The sequence below is a fragment of the Aotus nancymaae genome, unplaced genomic scaffold (genome assembly GCF_030222135.1).
Source record: "Aotus nancymaae isolate 86718 unplaced genomic scaffold, 86718_ANA_hifiasm-v0.15.2.pri h1tg000040l, whole genome shotgun sequence".
Classification (NCBI taxonomy): domain Eukaryota; kingdom Metazoa; phylum Chordata; class Mammalia; order Primates; family Aotidae; genus Aotus; species Aotus nancymaae.
The window spans coordinates 68,162,113-68,181,288 of NW_026988454.1; the positions used below are offsets into that span (position 1 = coordinate 68,162,113).

General features: G+C 48.4%; 1 protein-coding gene across 1 annotated transcript; it reads right to left on the minus strand.

Moving 5' to 3' along the window:
* Positions 1-1,369: 1,369 nt before the first annotated feature.
* Positions 1,370-8,508, minus strand: POU3F2 (POU class 3 homeobox 2). The gene has a single exon (XM_021665549.2). The coding sequence runs from the start codon at positions 8,198-8,200 to the stop codon at positions 6,869-6,871; it is 1,332 nt and encodes a 443-aa protein (XP_021521224.2). The 5' UTR covers positions 8,201-8,508; the 3' UTR covers positions 1,370-6,868.
* Positions 8,509-19,176: the final 10,668 nt, after the last annotated feature.

The following is a 19,176-nucleotide window of genomic DNA, read 5'->3' on the forward strand; positions in this document are numbered from 1 at the left end:
CTCCTATGCAGCTTCAATGTCCTGGGCCCGACTTTGCAGAGTCAGGTGGAAAAGCCAGGCAGGCAGAAAGCTAGGAGACTCTCCTCTGGGCCTCGACCCCTTGTCATCCCTAGACCCCCGAACCTCTGTCCCAGCCACACGCCCCCCAGAGAGGCCCTGCCAACTGCTGCGTCTAGATTCCACTTTCCCAGGGCGACAGCCATACCCAAGACATCTGGACTCCTCCTAACCGCCACCTCTAGCCTCTGCTGGGGCGGGCAAACCCACCAACCGTCCCCCTTACCCCACCCTGCTTCCCTGGGAAGCGAGAGAGTGGAACAGCTCTACCTCTGAGCTGTTGACACTTCCCCTGGGGGTCCGGGCTTTGGAGCCCGGGAGCCGCAGAGAATCCCAGCTTTCCAGGCAGGCACACTCGGGCTGCTGGCAGCGTCCCGAGTGAAGGCCGGGGCTGGGAGTCCTGGGAGTGCCCGACTCCTCTCCCTCTCTTTCCCCCCTGCGCTGCCGAGCCTGCCGTAAGGACCTTCAGACTGCGGCCCGGGTCCCCGAGGTGAGGGGTGCGCTGCGAGGCCAAGGCACCGCTTTTGCGACTGGGCAGGGAGCAGATGCTGGCCGGCAGCACACTCATCCGACTCGTCCAGGCGCGGCACCCACTTTGAAGGAATATTTGTTAGAGGAACAACATCAACAAAAAAATTATTAATGTCAAATAATTGTCTCCAGAATCACGTGCTGTGGAACACGAAAATTCCTCTGACAAAATGAGATTTCTTAACAGGAGGAGGAAAAGAACTCCCAACACTTTCCACATAGATGTGCCTGAAACTTGAAGCCCAGTGATTTACCACGGCTAATTTGTGTTACAAATCCACAAGAAACTTTCTTTTTCCCATCCTCCTGCCAAACTCTCTGTGGCCATATTTTTTGGTGCATGGCTTTTTTTTTTTTCTTTTTAAACAACAAACCCAGAGGAAACACTGGTGGGAGGAAAAATATATGACCCAAATACAAAAAGGACGCAAATTCAAATTCACTCCACAGTGAGGTTTCCTACTGCTGTTGCTCCACACACAAAGTTAATCGTATACATTCCATAACAATCAAAATCCTTTCTATATCCCTCAGATGGAGTTCTAGGACTCCCCTGTCTTCCTAAAACTGGTGACAACTACGTCTTTGTGGGGGATTTATTTCCTTCTTTTTTCTAGATTACAGCTCCCCATTCTGAGAGCAGAGAGCTGTTTGCCGCCAACTAGAGATCACTGGAGCCTAGGCTCTTCAGGCACAAACCGCCTATGGAAGTCGCCCTCCCCAACTCCCAGACAAAGAGCTATAAGAACTCAGAAAGACGTGGAAGGAATAAACTTTAGGATATAGATGCACTTTTACTGGCATATTAAATAACATTTTAAACTTAAAAAAGAAGAAATACAACTTAATGTTACCAACAATCGGAATTCTAGGAACAATAAAAGAGGCCAGGATTGTTTTGATGGGATATGAAATCATTTCTAAAACCTCTAAGTCAAGCAGAGGTGTCATTAAGATAAAGGAAGGTACTATATGATGAAGTTTGTTAACTTTTCTTCTTTTAAAGGAGGGAACAAATTTCCTAGTTTCCCACCAAACACCAAAAAAAAAAAAAAAAAAAAAGTGAAAATATTCATTGTTTCCTTATCTCGTTATCTGCCAAGCAAGGCCTTAGGAAAACTAAAAAAGCCATTTTCTGATACCCTCATACCTGCCTGATAAGGAGGCATTGAAATAACACTGGCCCACCTTCTGAAACCTGGGCCAGTTAATTTCATGACTGGTTAGCTGGTGGCAGACCCCTTGCCACTTTTGCCTTGTTTCCCATCCTGAATCGAATGGTGGGAATAGGTATCAGAAGCCCGGATTCTCTCCTACTGCCATCTGCCCCCTGTTAAAAGACTATGCATCATTGAAAAGTAAACTTTCCTAAACAGGGAAAATGTTTATATAAAACTTAGTTGTACATTCCATTTAGTTATAATATCAAGATTCGAAGTACTTCAAGATGCATCTTTTTCTTTCATTTTAAATAAACACTGTCCTTTGCCTTACTCACTGAAATATACAAGCAGATCCAAAGAATCACTTTTACCTTTGACCCTCACTTCACCAGCCTTCTTTCTTTTTTTGTACAAGTTCCGTTCTTTACCTCATTTTTAAACTTGTGTAGAAATTCAGTAGAATCTAGAACAGAGTTCTATAAACTGATTGAAAAATCAACAAAGACAAATCACAGAGACTAGTGATAAAAAGATAATTTAACCCACTTCCCAGCACTACCCAAGCTGCCTCCAAAGTAAGGCAAGTGAAAGGCAAGTGAAAGGCAAATGAATGCAGCATATAGACATATGTGCAGGTACTATTGCACCCAAATGCCACCTACCTCCCCTACTGTTGCTGTTGCATCTCTTTATTAGTTGCTTTTGAAAAAATAAGAAGGTAGATGAGTGCCTTTACCAAAGCCATTTCACTAGAAAATTTTGCCAACCAGTGTGTGGCCTCCACTGGTAGGAGCAGGAGGGAAAGGGGAAGAGAAGAATGCTTTTGTTGCTACCATCTGAAATATAAAGGCAGTTACTTCGTGGGAACCGAGAATGTTTAGGACTGTTAAGCATAATAATATTTGTGGCTATTCCCTCCATCTGACCTTCACATAACTCGTTTTCACATGATCGTTTCTCCCCCATATTATTACATAAATATTAAAAGTAACATATTTTGAGGAAACACGAGAGGTCTTTGGAATAGCTGTATTCTGCATTGTGTTAGGAGAAAGAAAGGGTTTGTTGTTGTGGCTAGCCAACATCTTAGGGGCAACTGTCCCACAAATTTCTCCCAGTGGCAGTGATGGGGGTTTTCCACCTTAATGTGTAATATATTCCCAAAACAGTGTGGAAACTCCCCGAGTAGCCTTAGGATCTGAACAGCAAGCATGGGTCAAAACCATGGTGCGCACATTTAACATGTGATGGTTTCCAGTCAGCAGGCCCTGTGGCTAAGAACAAAAATGCCTTCTCAAGGTCCACTAAAATGCCCTGCAGAGGGCAGATGCTGCTTGTTTTCTGCCTGCAGTGGGGAAGAATATTGACCCATAACTCAAATCTATACCCAGTTTAAACATTTTACCCATCAGCATGTCTGCGGTCACAAAACACTTCTTCTTTCTGTCACTTCTCGTTCAGACTATTGATAAGATCATTTGGCTGAATCTGTTTGAGACCCATGTAATATTGACTAGGAGTTAGAAAAGATGATCAGATGTAATAAGCCCAGAAACTACCTTTCAAAATGGACATTTATACTTAAACCAATGTTCCAAGAAGGGCTTTAAATACATCAGCAAACTTGTAAACTGATTCAACACTGCTTGAAATTCTCACTAACCTTAAAACGGATTTTGGTAAGTGTACTGTTTCATCTAAGATTGTCTGAAACAATCTGTTATTAGCATTATGGCTTGAATCTCTCCCATATGTTCTTTTTTTTTAATTTTTTACTTGCATTAAAGTCTGTTTGTATGCCTAATGAAAAAGAGACACAATTGTATAAACCATTGTAAAATTCATCTTTTTACACAAACTAAACAGGAATAATGTATAGGATCTACCTCTAATCATTTGGTAAACATACAATAGCATACTATCAGGGTTATTCTTTGTTGAGAGATATTCATAAATTATTAAAAATAATAATCTCCTAAATCCTGCTGTTCTGTAGATCCCAAATTATGTGAGGATCTGTGGGTAGAGATTAAAATCCACCTAGTTCCACTGATGATCTCCAAAACAGCACAATTGAATAAGGTACAGATAACCTGAAAAGAAGATGCAGGCATATCTGCATATATTTAAAGGGGACAAACATCTCTTTGTAGGACCATGAAATGGCAAACAAATTGAAGCTCAAACCCAATGACCATTTCAATTTAATGCTACAGGCATAGTGGCTGAAAGATTTGGGACTGACAGTTTTTGCAAAGAAAAGTGAATTAGACCAGTAGTCCCCATTACAAAAAAAAAAAAAAAAAAAAAAAAAAAAAAGCCTCTGAAAGTTATGAACATGAAATCTGGCGGTATATGCATAAAATTTATTCCAAAACTTTATGAAGTATAAAGGAAGGGAAGTGTTTTACACACAACTCAACTCAGTCAATTTAAAGTCTAGGGTTTTCCCCCCTTAAAACTTGGCACTATCTTTAAAAATAAAATAAAGATATTTCAATAATTAGAACAAACTATGAAGGTATTGTGCATTTCTGTTTTATGTAGATAATAAAATATTACTTTAACATAAATATATAAGGATCTCTGCGTTTTTATTTTTCCCCACAAGCACAACCAAATGTACCAAAACAAAGTATTTTTTAAGAGACTGAACAAAAAAATTACATCCCATATAGATTTTGCTCACCTATTCATTTAAAGCTACAGAAAAACAGTTTCCAGAACCTTTTTGCTTCAAAAGAAATAAATATACATTGAGGCAGGCCACTTAAAAATGATATGAAAATATTTCCCTGGGTAGCATTAAAAAAAAAGAAAAATAGACAAAGAAACATTTAAACTATTTCTGCATTTCAAAAGACAGATATTAAACATATATACATAGTGGTAAGGTTCAGTGGTAACTTTCATCTTAGTAAACCTATAAGAGTCAGAGAAGCTGTAGACATATCCTCTGAACTCCAGCTTCTGACCTTACCTACTTGGTAATAAGTATTTGAAAATTCATTTCCTCCCTTTACCAGTGGCTATTTGCCCTGCTCTGGATTGCTTCACTAAAGGCCAGTCCCCATACCTCAGGAACGAGCAGCATGATGCACCAGAAGCAGCTCCGTGCCCATCTCCTTGTGACATTCATTGGGGGAAATGAAATACAGGCAAATAAATATGCCCATTATAAGTCACCATTTATCTTGCAAAAACATTGAAAATGAAACAATCACAGGTGTTTGAAAAGACAATATAAAGCATATTTCCTAAAACCTTAAAGACTACTGAGTGCAATGCTAATCTGATGCTGAACCATAATTTTATGGTAGTGAGAATTTCATTTTTTAAAATAAAAATTTATCTAATACCTAACTGGAAAAAAACCCCCAAACTTTTAAGATTAATAAAAAGTGTTTTCCCTTTTAGTGCCCTTTTGTGCTGATTTTTCTTTTAAATTTTAACTGATCACAGTTTAATGGTATTTATTTTCAATACAGTTACAAGTTTTTTCACCTACACTTTCCAGTAGAGTCTTTTGTGTTTGGAGTTAACCATTTTCCATCAAGATAAGGTCAAAAATGCACTTAAAACTATTAACAAAGGGGAGAAAGGAAGGATTGAAAATGGCATTTTTTTTTCCACTTCATTTGACTTCCTCAGTGAAAGAGGGGGGAGAAAGCTGTCCAAGTCAAAGTGGTATATTCTGCAATAAATTACAGGAAAAGAGGGTGTGGGACCCTAAATATAACTTAATAAGCAAATGAGCTAGTGAAGACAAAACCTGTCTACTTTGTGGAGATCATCTGTGTATGCTGTGGGTATTTGTGTGTTAAAAAACACAGTTTTATGCATACACTATTAAGTTCCTGGATCATTTTTTTAATGTAAAAAAATATTAGAGAAACAAAGTTTACTGCTGCTGTCAGCACAAATAATTCTTCGTAATTGTTATTAAAACTGAAGGTAGAGAACTATATAGGGATATCTGAAGCTATATATTTCCCTAGTTCTCTTCAAAGTGCCACTTTCTTTCTGCTGGACAACTCTGGGAATATATTTAACCTCCACATTTCCTCTGAGCTCTTTCACAATGGGCCCGCCTGATAAAATGAAGCAATCAGTCACTCACTATCGATTTTTCTTTTTTCTTCCCTCCATAACCTCCCCCAGAAACACTGCCTGAAAATGAAGTTTACTTTGTGGCTGGAAACAACAACCAATGCTTGACCCTTATTTTTATATTCCAAACTGGATTCTTGCCTTGGACAAAGCAGGTAGACCATGCACATTTCTTGAAAGCAAAGAATTATCTATTTTGTATGAAGCCAATCGTTTTGCTTTGGTAGGAGGAACAAATAGATGTTACACCCACATAAGGGGAATCTGAAGGTAACCAAAGTTCACAAACAGTAAGAACAAGGGGCAACACAAGAACATTAGAAATGGAGAGTGGCCAAGAGCTGGCTTCAACTCTCAGATGAATAAAGCAAAACAAAACAAAATCCACCCAAACGGCAATTCCCAAATTAACGGTAGGGAGAAAGAGAAAATATGTTCACGAATTTGTTCATGTAAACTTCGATTTTCTTGCAGTGCAAATTTATGTGGTTAAATTTTGCCTATATCAGAGAAAGTGTGTATTTTTTCCTCTTTCCTGATGGGAATCTACATCAAATAAACACAGCAGCATGTGCCAACTCCAAGCATCAGGAAGCTGCGTTTTGTGTTTATCATGGTTTCGTGGACATTTTTTTCCTTTTTGGTAATTTATTTAGTTTTGCCAGGTATTTATCTCAGTGCTTGCCATCTCTCTATCTCTCTCTCTCACTTTCTATCTATCACACACTCTCCTCACTCTCTCCAGGAGACACTCCACTCCATTGCCTAGTTACTCGCCTGCAAAGGTCAAAACACATCATTACACCTGCTACCTTTAAAGGATAGTCCAGTGTCTTAGTTGCTTTCCTTTTTCCTTAATTTTTTTTTTTCTTTTTAAGGGACGGGGAAATAATAATTAAAAATAAAAGAACAATCAGAAGTTAGAGAGGGAACAAGAGGGCCGGGAAAGGGCCAAGGACCGAAGGGGAGGGGGAGCCCCGCGCTCTGCCCCTCCCCCCCGCTCGAGTTCACTGGACGGGCGTCTGCACCCCGTGGTGTGGTGGCGTGTCCCTACTCCCCCCGTACACATCCTCGGCGCCCGGCAGAGTCCCTCCGGGAGGGGTCATCCTTTTCTCTTTCTGTCTCCTGTTACAAAACCAAACTCTCACCACCTCCTTCTCCAGCTGTAAGCTGTCCGCGAGGGAGGTGATCTCCTGGGCCGAGGGCTTGGGGCATTTGAGGAAATGGCTCTCCAGAGCCCCCTTGACGCTCACCTCGATGGAGGTCCGCTTTTTCCGCTTGCGCCCTTGCGCTGCGATCTTGTCTATGCTCGTGGGGCTGCCCGAGGACGAGTCCGCCTCCTCCAACCACTTGTTCAACAAAGGCTTCAGCTTGCACATGTTCTTGAAGCTCAGCTGCAGGGCCTCAAACCTGCAGATGGTGGTCTGCGAGAACACGTTGCCATACAGGGTACCCAGCGCCAGCCCCACGTCCGCTTGGGTAAATCCCAGTTTGATCCGCCGCTGCTTGAACTGCTTGGCGAACTGCTCCAGGTCGTCCGAGGTCGGCGTGTCCTCGTCCGAGTGCGGGTCGTGGTGCGCGCCTGGGTGGCCAGGCGGACCCTGTGGGGGCGGCGGGGGCGGCGGCTGCTGGTGCGGGTGCGAGTGCGGGTGCGGGTGGTGGTCGGCATGGTGCGGCTCGTCGTGCGCGTCCCGCAGGCCGTGGTGGTGCAGCCCGGCCGGCTGCCCGCCGGCGCCCAGCATGCCGTTCACGGTGAAGCTGGGCTGCGAGTAGAGCAAGCCGCCGTTGGACGCTCCCATGGAGGGTGGGAGGTGCGCTGCAGCCGCCGCGCTCCGCCATGCCCCGGGCCCCGGGTGGTGGTTAGCAGCGTGGTGCACCAGATGCGGCGGCCGCTGTTGCTGCTGCTGCTGCTGCTGTTGCTGCTGTTGCTGCTGCTGTTGCTGCTGCTGCTGCTGGTGCTGCTGCTGCAGGGCGCCCGGCCCGTGCAGCTCGTCGCCGCGGCCGCCCTGCTGCACCACCACCGAGGGCTTGATGTCCGGCTGGCCCAGGGGGCTGGTGGACCACGGGGAGCCGTCGCCGCCGCCCCCGCCGCCGCCCCCGCCCCCCCCGCCGCCGCCGCCGCCCCCGCCGCCGCCGCCGTGGGACAGCGCGGTGATCCACTGGTGAGCGTGGCTGAGCGGGTGTCCGTTGCTCTGCAGCGCGCCGTAGTCGCCCTGCACCAGGCTCTGCGCTTCGCGGTAGCCCCCCGCGCCCTGCTGCATGCCGCCGGGCGGCTCGGCGTGAACGATGGAGGCGCTGGAGGTGAGCAGGCTGTAGTGGTTAGACGCTGCGGTCGCCATGACTCTCGGAGCCGGACTGAGCGCTCCGGTTAAAGGAGCCGCGCATTTGACAGTTACTTTTTCGCCTCGGGCTCCCTCTTGTCGCTCGCTCTTTCTCTCTCCTCTCTCTCCCCCAGCGGGCAGCTCCGACGCCCGCTCCGACGCCTTCTGTTGCTGCTCCTGCTATTACTGCTGCTGCCGCCGCCGCCGCCGCCTCCCGCCCGCCCGCGCGCCCTCGCTCTCTTTCTCCTTCTCTCCCTCCTTCTCGCTCTCGCTCACTCTCTGACTAGCTCGGCGCTCCCCCCTCTCCCTGCTCTCTCCAGCTCTCTCCCGCTCTCTTGGCAGCGCCGGCTCGCAGCGGCACGCGCCTGGGCCCCGCCCCCTCCGCCCCCTCCCATTGGCTCCGCGCCCTTTGATTTACGTGGATACCGCTAGCAACCTCCCAGGCCGGCACCACTGATTGGCGCAGGGCTACTCCCTCCTCCTCCTCCGGGCTCCGAGTCCTCCTAGACCTCCTCCCAGTCCCCTTCGCCTCCTGATTCAGATTCTCTCAGTTCTCACCCCCCTTATTCCTCACCCAGGGCCTCCTCCGTCCTCTCTGGGATGGGCCCCGCCCCCCATCTGTCTCCCAGGCAGAAAAGCCGGGCAGGGGGGCGGTCCCGGTGCTCTTATCGACCTCAGACACTTGGAAGACTTGGATTGGGGCGGGGGGGTGGGGGAAGGTGGTGTCCACTTTCTCTTCCCCATAGGGCTTTGAGAGGAGGGGAACGGAGAGAGTAAAAGAAAAGCTGGGTCACAGCGAGCCAGTAGGAGTCGGATTTTTATTCACCTAGGGACACACACAGTTTCTCCTAAACCTAGAGTCAAGAGCCAGACTTGTTCCCCTATTCAAGTCTCCTTGCATCCCACGGGTAGAATTTCAGTGCTCAAGTGTCTCTTGCTCCAGGGTGTGCGGACACTTCTGCCCCAATAAAGCTCTTCTCCTTCCCGTCTACCCCGTGGCTAGCACAGGCTCTCTTCCTTTTAGGTTCCAAGCCCAATGGTCTCCCAGTCCCTTTGCGAAAGAACTCCAAGAGAGGCAGGCTCAGCCGGCGCCGCGGCTTGTAAGTCACTCCAGTCAAGGCTCGGAGTTGCTTGTTCTGACAGCGCAGTGGTCTGAATTGAAAACAAAACAAAACTCTAAAGTCTCTCCGTCAGATTCACACGCGCGCAGTTTTTGGTTTAGAAAACTAGAAGCCTGCATGGGCTCCGCCTTGTGCGAGGCTGCAGGAGTGCTGGCGAGGGGTGTGCGGCCTCGTGGGGCGGCGCAGTCGCCAAAGGCCGCTCCGGGAAGCCGCGCCGAAAGGCTGCGTGCGCGATTCCCAGCGCTCCTACCGCTGATCCGTGCAACTTTTCATTTAGCCGCTTCGGAAGGGAGGAAGAGTGTGTGAAACAAATGGGCTGATGCCAGGGGAACCTTCCTAATCAGTAACTTCTGTGGGTGCCAGCGGGTAGGGTTAGTTTGTCTTTGGCGCTCCCTGGCCAAGCTCCTAGTTCAGCTTTCAGTGGTGAACTCCTGAGCAAGATTACGGGACCGTGCACCAGCAGCGCCGCTCTACGGAGCGCGGGCGCCTCGCGCCGTCAGTTCCTTAGCCGCCCGGAGCAGGTGCCTCCTGTCAGTTTCAGAGCCTGCAAGTTCCGTAGCTAGAACCCAGGCGGGGACCCAGGCTGAAGCGGTGTGACCGCTACCCAGGGCGAGGTGTATACTTGGGCGCTGTAAAGCAAATCAAAAGTTACTGCCAGGAAGGGAATGACAGACCTCAGGGAACCTGGATCGCGTCCCCACCTCTCACCCCTGGCTCTGTCGCTGGTTCTGCGGCGGTAGTGGGCAAGAGAGGGATAGCCAAATCAACGCTTAGAGGGAGCATTTTGGGGCCTCTGAGCATCTCATTCTAGACAGCGGACTGGAGCGGGCCAGAAAATTCATCATTACTAACAAGGAGCCATGCTCTTTGGAGAGTGGCTGAGCTGTTTATAAATCACCATGCTGAGCAACCGCCCGGGCAAGACGCTTTGGCTGAGAATTTCCACGTGTCCTGTGTTTATGAGCGTGTGTGTGGGAGAGAAATGGATAGGGGAGGGGCCAGCCCACAGTCCGCCAGCAGGACGGACCTGCACCCCCCTCCACGCGCGCACCCGCGCGGCAAGGCGAGGACACACACAGCGTGTCGCTCTGTCCCAGCGCAAGCGCGGGGCCACTCTGGCCCCGCGCCTGGGGGCTGCTAGGAATCCCATAACTTTGCTCAGCTAGGAAAAAATGAAAAAGTCCGAGCCTCAGCGCGCAGACTCGGCGGCTGGTGCCCGCGGCTTCTCAACCGCGAGCGAAGGGACTGGGTGGAGGGCAGAACTGCCTTCTCCCAGCTTCGGCCCTGCGTCCCCTGGGCGAGGCTCGTGGTTTTCCCTGGGCCTCTGGGAGCTCACAGGCAGCCCGCTAGCCGCATCTTCTCCTGACCCTCCGTGCCTATCTTTTCCCGGACCTGGGAGCTCAGAGCTCCCACGCACAGAAGAATTCAGTCCTGTACGTCCGAATGCTAAGCAGCTCATACTTCTCCCAGACCTTTCTGGGGCAGGTGTCTGCTTTTCTCTGGATTTAATTTCACGTTTCTCGAGGGACAAGGCCTTCTGCAGCCCATAGGATGATACACTAGAGGGAAGAGAAGTTTCCAAACACATCTCCAAGAGAACTGAGGGGGCCTGGCTCTGAATCAATTTAAAACTTCCTCCTCCTCTTATCTTTCTCTCCACACCCCAACCCAACCCCTGCCCTCCTCCAGGCAAAGGGCGCTAGTGTGAGGGGACAAGAATAGGCTGCACGTGTACATCAAAACTTCCTGTCTGCGATGGGACATCACTGGCGATTAATGCTGAGATCCTTCCCACGTTGACGTCTCAGGTCTCCACTCCACCCTCCACCCCCGTCTCATTTCGCCGGTGGTCGAGGAGCCAAAATGTTCCCAACAGGGTTTAATATGCCCAATAAATCCCCGGGAGTACACAAAGCGATAGCCTACCGGGGCCTCAGTCTCTGCACCCCACCCCCACCCCGGAGCTCGGCCAATCGCCGGGCGGGCGGGGCTGGGCACGCACTGCGGCTCTGAGCACCACCTCCCCACCGAGCTACCGCCGCCTCCCCTCCAGACGCCCGGGGGCCCGGTTGGCGCGAACGCCGGGTTCTGAGCAGCCTGGGCTTCCTTGACTGCCTCCCGACGCGGCACTTCTTTGGGGCTCGAGAAACCTGAGCTCTCGCAGGCTTTAGGTCCAGATGGGGGCCTCTCCACCTGTTCCTCCCCCGTCCTGCGCTCGAGGGGCCCATTCTTTGGGCTGACCCTGTCAGGGCAGAGTCCGCTCGTCTGCCTGCCATTCTCCTCCCGCATAAAAGCACATTGAAGGTGTCTCGGGCAGACACCTCCAGGTTTTGATTCAGCTCATTCCCTTTCACTGTTCAAAGCAGCTGTTCAAATACAGAGGCTGCTTACGTTGACGTAGAGAGGATTTCAAACAACGCCAAAATGCTTTGAACTGACAAGGTGTCTTGATATCTCCCTCACTCCAGCGCAGCTCCTTGAGATCACTCGCTAGGACAATGGCTGAGCAGGCAGTTCCTGCGGGCCTCGCAGCCTCGGGGAGCGGACTGCCGCGTGTCCTAAGCCCCTCCGCAAGGACAGGATGAAGGCACCTGTGAGGAGATGCTGGCGCCAGCCCAGTTTCTTCTCCCAGGTCCGGAGGAACCTCTACTCAGTCAGTACCCTGAGCTGGACTTGTCTGAATAAACGGAGCCGACTCCTTCTTGCCCGGGTGCGCTGGGTGGAGGAGAAACATCCTAGAATAACCGAACTACACCAAAAAGATACACATATTATCTCTCACACTTTCACCCTCCTCGAGATAGTGAGCCGGACCTGGGTCTCATCAGCACCCAGCACCTTGACACAACCCCTCCAAATTTCCACCTGAGTAACAGTTATCGATCAGTCCACGCACTGTAACTTGAACTCTAATTTATTAACTCCTTCATCTAGTAAACACACTCACACCCTATGTAAAATCGTATTTTTTTATTTCTATAAACCAGGAGTTGGCAGAAAACCCAGCATGACCACTCCCATACATTGAGCTGGAGGCACGCAATTACTAAAATAGAGGTGAAATGGTATTCATTTGATCTTATTTTTTTCTTATTTATGTAGTCCCAGGATAACAGAAATGAGGAAACAAAAGAAAACAAAGAATTTTCTTAGGAGATGGCCATTGGGGGAGTGGAGGTAGCAGCTGGTTTAAACCTAGGTAAATCTAGAAAAATAAACTGCTGTTTCTTTTTTCATATATCCACCTTGGAGGAGCGTGTTTGAATGTCCCCCCCCCGCCTCTTTTTAAAAAGCCTTGTCTCAGTCATTTATTCCTGTGCTTTCTGCTTTTCTGCCAGTCCCCAAAAGCTGTTTGATTTGGTAAGATCCCCCTTCAACCTCTGAGTGGAACTTCTTTGCTAAGGGCCTGCAGAATGTCAAAACTGAGGCTCCAGCTTCAGAGCTACAGCTTTGCACAGCCAATCCACACAAAAAGGCAGTTGGTGGCTTTAATGAAAACTGCCTTAAAGCTTCAAGAACTTCATCCTTGGGTGATGCATTTATAAGGAACATGGAAAATGCATTTCCAAGTTGCTGGTTCTTGTAGAAACATAATAAACATTTACCAAAAAAAAAAAAAAAAAAAGAACTTAATATCTTTAATTACACAGCAGCACATTTTCTCCTAAAGAAATAAAGCTTCCATATAAATTTGTATGTTACTAGCTATACCTACATTTTGCAAATTCCTAAATGTGCATCTGTCCCCATGTCATGAAAGGTCCTGAAGAATTAAAGTTTCTGAAAGTTGAAACTCCCTACGTCATATGCTTGGCAACTCTGTCCATACCTCACAAACAAACAATTCTATTTTACTTTCACTAGTGTGTAAACCAGTGAAATGTAATGTTCTTAATTCAGTATTAGATATAAAATTATCTGTATTTATAGATACTAATCTCTTTTCCTTTTTCTTCAATATGATTAAAATCAGTGCCCCCTTTTGTAGTCTGCAAGTGAATATATTATAGACAGGGATGGCTTGAAGACATCTAACACCACGTCACCCAGATAGTCTAGCTGTTTCAAGGATTACTTTGAGTAATTTATCAAAGGAAGCCTGCTAAATCCTGAGCGGTGAATATGAGGCCTTAGGAGGGAGAAAACATAAAGGCAGCATTCCATCACTGTGTAAGATAAATTCTGTTTGGAGGAGTTAATATAGCTTGTTTATACAAAATCTCAGAAACAGAACCAAAATCTCAGAAAAAGAACAGGAGACAATTGGCTTCTAGTTCGCTTTCTGCATTTTCATTTTCAAAGGACTAACAGTTAAATGACCTCTTAACAATGAAGCCTAAAGGTGTCTGTGTGTGCGCGCGCACGCACACACAGGCACGCTCGCATTTTCTCCCCCTAGCCTTAAAGCAGGTGGATGGCTGGCCACCAGCAGGGGATGACAACTCTTTGATAAATTAAAGCGATTTCAACACAAACCTCCTTAGCTCTAAAGCATTTGGAAATTTACTGACGTGGAGCTCTTGCTGGAGCTCCTGGTTTCTCATCCTCTGGAGCAATTTGTGAAGAGGAAGGCGAGCAAGGGACGACTGCACTTACATACACCTGTGCACAGGCGCGGACTGAGGAAGTGGGAGGAGGGTGTACTCAGTTATTTCACTGAAGCCATTTCCAAGGGCTAGGGCTGTTGCTCCGTCCCTAACTGTATTTGGTTGAAGTTTGACTTCAGTTTTCTTATTCTGCCTGCCCACAGCACGAATGCAAATCCTTCTGAAGTGTACGAGTGCACTTAACAATTGTGTCCTCAGTGTCCAGGAGGACGGCGGGGGGCGAGTGGGGCGGGGGGGAGATCGTTGGGAGAGCACGGGCAGGAGAGATGCTTTTCTGGAGAGCAGTTAACCACAGCGGTAATAACTGTGGGCCAGGATCTTCTGCTAGTTCTCAGAGTTTCGAATCTATCTTTCTAGACAGCCTTTGAACCTCATAAAGTTAGGGATAACTGTATTTTTAAAGACAGGTTTCCAGAATTTGGGTCCTGGGAACATAGGGACAGACATTGGCCGCAAGAAGAGGCAGGAAGAGGAAGCCTTAGGCAGATTGGAGCAGGGAGACCTCCTGGCTCCTCTTGTCTTTTCTGAGAGTTTTCCATGGTAATCTAGGGCAGCCAGGTCCCAGCATTAAATGCAAAATAGGAACACAGAACACGGCCGAGTCATAGGCCTGATCATATTAACGCCCTAGGTCAGACGGAGAGAATAATGAATAGGCGCGGAGCTCAGTTCGTGGAAGGGAACTTAATTAACCTTGGGAGAGTGAAAGAAAGTCAGAGATCATGTCTAGTACTTCGGTCTGGGGTGCTTATATTAATGTGTGTGTGTGTGTGTGTGTGTGTGTGTGTGTGTGTGTGTGTGTGTGTGTTGGGCGGAGGAGAGGTGTAGTCTGCTCTATGCATTTTTCTAATTTTTTTTAACCCTGGAAAAAGCTGGAGTTTAAACTCCTGAGGGCCATCCAGTCACCTACACAATCCCCTCAGGGAACTCCCCAGTGGGAGCCCCCGAACTCGGTAGCGAGGTCCTGTGTCCTAGCCTTGGCCGGTGTAGGGAAATCAGTGGGAGTAGAGAGCAAGAGCTGAGGCTTCCCAGCGCCCTGGCCTGACCTCGGGAGGGACTGCTATGGAAAGGATGGAGGTGGGGGTGGCGGGGAGGGATGTTCCACGGCCGAAGAGCGCCCAGGCAGGTCCTGGCTGCGATCCGGGGGAGGAAGACGAGGGCGAGAAGCAGGAGGCCGGGCCATTGTCCAGGGAGGGCGCATTTTTGTCCGGATGCTGCTGGTTGCTATAGCGAGGAGGGAAATCCAAACAGAAAGGCTCAGTTCGTCTCCCTCGGGCCTGGGAGCAGCCCTCCCTCCTCTCAACCAAAATAAAAGTGCCGCCTGGGGCCTGGCACCCTTTCCCTGAGAGCCGACTGCGATCTCGAGGAGAAGGGCCCAGAGGACCCGGTCACTGAGCAAGGAAAGGGGGGCTCTGCCCCGCAGGGAACGGCCAGGCAGCTTACTGCTTGACGGGCGGAGAGCCCCAGCCACCCTCCCACTTTCGTCCCGGGCCCAACTGTTTTCTTGCCCCTATTTTGTTTAGGAGAAAATCTTTCTCCATAACTTTCTCCAACTCATGCCTTCCCAGCGGTTGAAACTCCTTCTCCGCCTGGGCTGATGGCAGCGATTCCGCGTTGAAGGCGCGGTCTGAGGAGAGGGACCCGCGCGCGGCGCCGACAGTGTACAGAGGAGCGACAATACCAGCGGCAGAATGGCCTGTTAGGAGAGTTTTAAAATCTCTCAAAGGAAACCTTACTAGAAAGAAGTGTAGATGCAAATTTCTCACATTTAAAAGAGACTTTTATTTTGCAGTAGGTTTTTTTTTTCTTTTTTAATGTCTTGCTATTCAACTTTGAAAACAGTGTGTGAAGGGAAGGTTACAATGAAGTCTTTTTTACCACTTATAATTTCTCCAATAGTGTAGCTCAGAAGAGTAAGGGGAGAAGCAGTAATATTTAATTAATAAGCTGTTTGCTTCAGAAAATTTTGAGCTTGTTCTTTTAAAAGGGGATATAGTCTGCCATATCTCAGGTAATGAGTTAAGATTTTATTTGCAGGGACAAGTTATCTATACCAGAAGGAGGTGGATAGTTGGAACTTGAAAAATTGATTCTCTCTTACTCTCCTGTGACTTTGAAAGTCAGCCCTACCACCCATCTCTCTTTGTTTCTTTCTGTCTGCCTTTTGCCTAGAAGCAGCATGAAAAACTAGACAGAAAAACTTTTATTTGACCTTAGGAAGCCATTTGAAAGGCATAGTCAAAGCATTTTTCTACATCCTCCTTGTAAAATATGTCCTTTCCTTTCCAACGACTAATTCCTTTTTTTAAAAAAAGTTCACATAACTTTGTAAGAAGTGTCTTAATTCGTAACGATATCCACATTTTAAAAAATGCTTGAAAGAAATCATGTTAATGAAGAGAACATTTGCAGTAATTTGGAGGTAATTATCAGAATCACTACATATTCGCAGAGGCTTGAACAATACGTGTTCAGAGAAAAGCAAAACACATTATTTTAATAGTCTGATATGCAAACTATGGACCGTTCAATTATGTGGCTTAATAATGCATACATGATGTGATCTTGTCATTGGGATGGGTAGGTTTGTGGTGAGTCACTCCTAAGACCAAGAGTGCTCTCACATCCAGTAAAGTCCATTGCCATGGATCAGGGGGCCCTGCCAAACTACATTTAAGAGAATAAAAATTAATGACTGAGAATTTGAGCGTTAAATTAACATTAATTATATGACCTGCATGCTGGAAAGATTAAATTTCTTACGCCCTAATTAGATAACGTCTCCTCATACATCAAACAATTTCTATTTTCATTTCCAGGTTTCAGGAATACAATGCAAAGTGCTGAGAGGCAGTAGTTGAGAGTTTTCTTTCTCTGAATTCAGAGTTTAGGGGTGTCTAACCACCATATCCACTGTTTTTCTTTCTTTCTTTCTTTGCATCAGAATAGGAGGTCATATTATTAGAGAATTAAGCTCGTTCTCCACCATGCACTAACAATGATCATTGGAGAGCAGGGAGTTGGTGGGCAGTCTCCAGGTAGACCAGGAGTGTTAGAGGGACCTTTTGCAGCTGCCCCAGACAAGCCTAGGTCCCCAGTCAGTGCCTCAGTCCAGGACAACTAAGCTGCGAGACACCTGCAAGTAACGCCCAACCAAAACGCACCGAACAGTCTTTTATAGTAGAAACGTCTAAGCTACAAGTGCAAGGATGAAACTTGATCCCAAGTGTGTTTGGAACAGAAAAATTGTTTTCTTGGGGGGCATGAGGGACACATAACTAAAAGGCAAGACAACAACACTCATTTCCTTCGTGAAGAGATTTACTAGAGGTTTATCAGCCGTTTCCTCAACACTGCCCTGACATTAAGAAATCTCACAACACGCTGGCCACCGGCGCCCATTCCGGCGCGTCCAGCTGAGCGTCTGCCTGACTCTGTCTGGGTTGAACACCAGGCAGGCCTCGGCCACAAGTGGAGAGTGAGAGATGTTGGAGGGGGGGATGTCTCCTCAACTTGAAAACCTGTTGCTGGTGGAGAGGGAGCAGGGAGAAGGGAGGAGTAGAGGGAGAAGTACTTCCTCCCACCAGGACAGGTGGTCAGCGGTGACACCTTCCTTCTCCCAGTTCCTAAGTTGGCACTTGGGGTACCCGGGCTCCTAAGAAAACTGCCAGAATGGATTCGATTTAGAAACCGCGCAAAGACTTACATTCCTGAGATGAGGATTCAGAGTTTCCTCCTAGATATACAGTGTGGCCCCAGACCTCTCACATCCCCCACGCTGCCTCCCCCTTCCTCCTATCTTCACCTTTCCTAGGGACAGCAAGGAATGCGGGGACCTTTTGGATAGCTGCCCTGAACGTTGGGCGGGACGAGAGACCAAGATTAAAACCTCAAGGCGGGCGATTCGACGTCAGAATAGTTTTCACGTGTCAGTGTTTCAATTCAGCCACCTTTAGGCGTCTGGAGAAAAGGGCAGGCGTGCGTGAGCGCGAGTCGACGTGGTCGTAAATAATGACTTACGTGTCGGGGGAAGAAGGGTAGTGTTAGGAAAGTTAACAGAAACGGCAGAGGCGGGGTGGGCGAGGGGAGGGGTGGCCTCTGCCTGCGGGTTCCCCATTCCTTGGGGCAGTCCGCGGGTGAAGGGAGGATAGCCCCACGGGGAGTGCGGGGGGTGGCGGGAAGGAGTTCAGGACTGGGTGGGGGGATGCTCTCCGAGGCTCCTGGCGGGGCGGCTCCTTCTACTGCGGGCTCGCCCCTGGTCCTCAGCTGTTTGCCCCACGGCAAGAGCCTGTGCTGCCGGGTCATCGCGCACTACGGAACGCAAGCGCTGACTTGGCGGTTACTTCGCGAACTCCAGGATCAAGTGGAATCCGATCTCAGGGTTGGAGTGGACCTGAAAGTTAGTCCGCCCGTATCTAAGGCTGGAAAATTTCCGCCTCAGTTCCCCGCGGAGCCTCGAGCCCTGGGATTGTGGGGACGGGGAAGCGGGGCGGGACTCCGAGGCCAGGAGAGGCGCCTGCACCCAGGGCTAGGGGATTCTGGAAAGCCTGGCGACATTTGAAACTTAGCGTGCGCTTGCTCCCTCCCACGCTCCCTCTCTACTTTACTCGGAAGGAGCTCGGAGGGGAGGGCCTAAGGAGGATTCAGGGTAATAAAGGTGGAGGAGAGTGAAAACCACTAGAAGACAGTCAGTCCTGCCTTCCGGAACAAAACACAAACCTCTCCCTAAGAAGGCTCTATTTTGGCCAGGGAAACGCCTCTCCTGGCAGGTCCACAGAATCAGAACGTCGCAGCTGTTGTGGAAGGAACTTTGCAGCCCCGCTACTTGAACACAGAGAAGCTTCCGCTCGCTCCCCACAGCTACATCTCCCCGTCACCGCAGCGCTGTCGGTTTGAATAGTGTTTCTTCTTTTCGCAGACCTGCCCCCTACTAACCCCCGCGTCCCTGAGAACGTTCTTTTGCTCCAAATGTTTACTCCTTTTAGAAATTGGAAAATCAATACTAGTTTAGCCTCTTCCGTGAAATGATGCACTGATGCACTGTCAAAACTCACAGGGAGGGAACTCGCGCCATCTGACTCCTGCATGGACCAAAGCAACGCCCCTGCCCTTGGATAATTTACATAGAAATTTACAATGAATAATGTTCTTGGGCGCTCCTGAAAACATACTGTGACTAGTGGCATTATTATAAGCTCTAGGACACACTTCTTACGTATTCTCTAGTCTCGAAGTTTGGTTAAATGATTGATCAGAAGTTTGCACC

Coding starts and splice junctions, on each gene's coding strand:
- POU3F2 (XM_021665549.2), bottom strand. CDS start 8,200: ATGGCGACCGCAGCGTCTAACCACTACAGCCTGCTCACCTCCAGCGCC.